Raw genomic sequence first — 3,162 nt, 5'->3', positions numbered from 1 at the left:
AGTTTATTTACTTCTGCCCTAATCTTTATTATTTCCCTCCTCCTGCTAATTCAAGATTTGATTTTTTTTTTCCCCTAGTCCTTTGAGGTATAAAGTAGGGCTCCTGGTGTTTGTCTGAGATGCTACAATCTCCCTATGAAGTATGTTGGAATGTTTGCCTTCTCAGCCTCCCCAGCATGACCACCAAACCTGCCATTCCCATCAGGGCACTAAATCATACCAGATGGAAAACCACCACTCAGGCCATCCCCTGAAAGCCAGGAAGTAATACCCATGGTCCACTCATCTCTTTCCCTCCAGAGGGACAGTATTGTTAGGAATCTTCTGGTCATGCCACACTGGGCCAGCGATGTAGAGCAACTTGGGCAAGAAAAAATGCCATCAATTTGCCTGACCACTCTACGATATCTCTTCTTGGCTTTGTGCTTGTCTGGGTGCTGCAGCCTCTTAACTGGTTTTTCGCAATAGCAATTTGATCAATATAGTATAGTCTCCATGGAGGAACAAGAGCTCAGAAATTTCTGTTCTGCTACCTGGCTAATGAAACTCTGATAATTCTCATCATCAAATCATGCCTCTTCTAGGGGAATTTTGAGTTTTATTGCAACAACAACCATATCTCTTGGAGAAAAGGAGAAAAGTTCCCTGATACAAAATTCTACCTTCCTTTATATTGTCCTCTTTTTTTGCAATGCTTTGTTGAAGGCAGCCTTCATCTGAGCATTTCTCAGACTGTAAATGAGAGGGTTCAGCAATGGGTTGAAGAGGGTGTAAAACAGGGTAAGGATTTTCTGCTGCTCCTCACGTTGGCTATTGTCTGGAACCAAATAAACCATCATGGCTATGCCAAAGTAGAATCCAACCACACAGAAGTGGAAGGAGCAGGTGGAAAAGGCTTTTCTGTGCCCTTCCTTTGTTTGGATCTTCAGGATGGCCGAGAGGATGCGCATGTAGGAGACCAACATCAGAGAAAGGGGCCCAACTAAGACAAACACGCCACCAGCAAAGACTAAGACTTCATTGATCCAAGTGTCACCACAGGCCACTTTGAGGACAGAGAGGATTTCACAGAAGAAGTGGTTCACTTCCTGGGGCCCACAGAATGTCAACTTTAGGAAGAGAATTAGATGCACTAGGGCCAAGGAAAACCCACATGCCCAGGTAGCAATGACCAGGACCACGCACACTCTCCAGTTCATGATGACGGTGTACTGGAGAGGATGGCAGATCGCCACAAACCGGTCGTAGGCCATCACTACCAAAATTAGGCACTCTGCACCAGCAAAAGTCACAAACAAAACTATCTGCATAGTGCATGAGACAAAGGAGATCGTTTTTTTGTGTTTCACTAGGTTTTCCAGCATATTGGGCAGATTGCTGGAAGCATAGCATATGTCAATGATAGCCAGATGAGAAAGGAAGAAATACATGGGGGAGTGCAGCCTGAGGTCTAGCCAAATGAGTCCCAAGATCATGCCATTTGCCAGCAAATTAAAGATATATAACAGGGAGAAGATACAAAAGAGGAGCACTTCAATGTCTTCACTGAGCTGGAATCCCACTAGGATAAATTCTGTGATCCACGATTGGTTGCCCTCCATTCCTTAATGATAGTTTATAAAGGACTAAAGTGGGATAGAAAAGTCAGAGCTGGTCACCAATGAAAATTGAAGTTATTTACCTCAAAATGAACTCAAAGGAGGCTTGTATGCTTGTCCCTACTTGACTTCTTTCTCCTCCAATTATTTTTTTAGTTTAAAATTTTTATTCTGAAATAATTCAGACTTTCAGATCAGTATCCAAAAATTAAAACAATACTACTATATACATATTACCAGATTGTTTTAAATCTTTATCATTTCTTTTTCTCCATATACACATTCATTGTTTTCTGGACCACATAAGAGTAAAATGTAGCCACAATGCCAATTTGTCCCTAAACTCAATTGATTTTTTTTTTTTCCTAAAGAACAAGATTTACTAATCTATCTTCAGGATAATTTTAAAAAATCAGGAAATGTAACATTAACGTGATTCTGTATTCTAGATACAGATTTTTCTGTCCCTCTAGACCAAGGCATAATCTAATATCATGCATTTTGTCTCCTCTAATCTGAAATAATCACTCAGCCTTTACCTTGAAATTGATATTTTTGAATGTATGTCTCTTGATTTGGGTTTTCCATTGATTACCCATTTTTTAGTTCAAAATACACATTTCTAATAAAATTTTTAAAAAGTTTCCTTCTTAATGGCTTCCATTAATACCCAGATAATATTAATCCATCCCAATATCAGTGATACTAATGTAGATCTCTAGTTAAGGTGGTGTCTCCAGGTTATCTCCATTATAAAATTACTACTCCAGAATTTTAAGCACTTTCCTACTTCTGGCTAAGTTATTCTAGCCTCATCTTGTACATTTCTCACTTCAGCTTGAAATCCATTATTTCACGAAAAGGGTCTAGTTTCTTTTAGTGAAGAACTGTATTTTCAGAAAAATATCGGATTATTTTTTTATTAGATCTTTAACCATATTTTTATGATTGTTGCCAAATTTCCAATATTCCCCATTTAATTAGTAAAGCATATAACTTAGCACACAAACTATTAAAGGAGATAATGAAGTCTTATTTAATCCTAATGCATCTTTACAGACTTCTTTGGAGAGCCAAATCTGTTTTTACTAAATTAAGATTAAAGAAAATGATCTGGATATTATGCAGTTTATTTTGGGAAAATGGATACTAATAATCCCAGAATCTTACCATCTTGCTTAATTTTTTTTGTTTTTCTTTATATTTAGATACTCATAGACTTGGTAATTTCTGATTCACAGATTAGTTTCAATAGTCTGGTTTGCTGTGTGAATGAAAAAGTACCTACCTACCTCATATGAGATTTTGACATCAAATTTTCAAAAATATTTTAGTAAAACATGAAATGCAATAAAAGACTAAAGAGATGATACTGTGAAACATAGCCAAAGGTGATCATTGTTAATAATTTGCATATAGTGTTTCATTACTTATTGTACATGTTTTCATACAAAATTAAAAATTAAATGAACAGTATTATCTCTCTCATTATCATTTGCTGTACATTTTCCATGACAAAATATTTTTCTACAACATACGGACAGTTGCATATTTTATATCTTAA

The 3,162-nt window shown here is 36.8% G+C and overlaps 1 protein-coding gene across 1 annotated transcript; it reads right to left on the bottom strand.

Moving 5' to 3' along the window:
- Nucleotides 1–668: 668 nt before the first annotated feature.
- On the bottom strand, nt 669–1,601 carry LOC121489912 (olfactory receptor 2A2-like). Its single transcript, XM_041753359.1, has one exon. It carries the CDS (start codon nt 1,599–1,601, stop codon nt 669–671), a length of 933 nt encoding a protein of 310 aa, XP_041609293.1.
- Between the last annotated feature and the right edge of the window lie 1,561 nt (nt 1,602–3,162).

This window comes from Vulpes lagopus, chromosome 4, assembly GCF_018345385.1.
Source record: "Vulpes lagopus strain Blue_001 chromosome 4, ASM1834538v1, whole genome shotgun sequence".
NCBI classification, from domain to species: Eukaryota; Metazoa; Chordata; class Mammalia; order Carnivora; family Canidae; genus Vulpes; species Vulpes lagopus.
The sequence above is the reverse complement of the archived record's forward strand: the minus strand, read 5'-3'. Positions and strand labels throughout refer to the sequence as shown.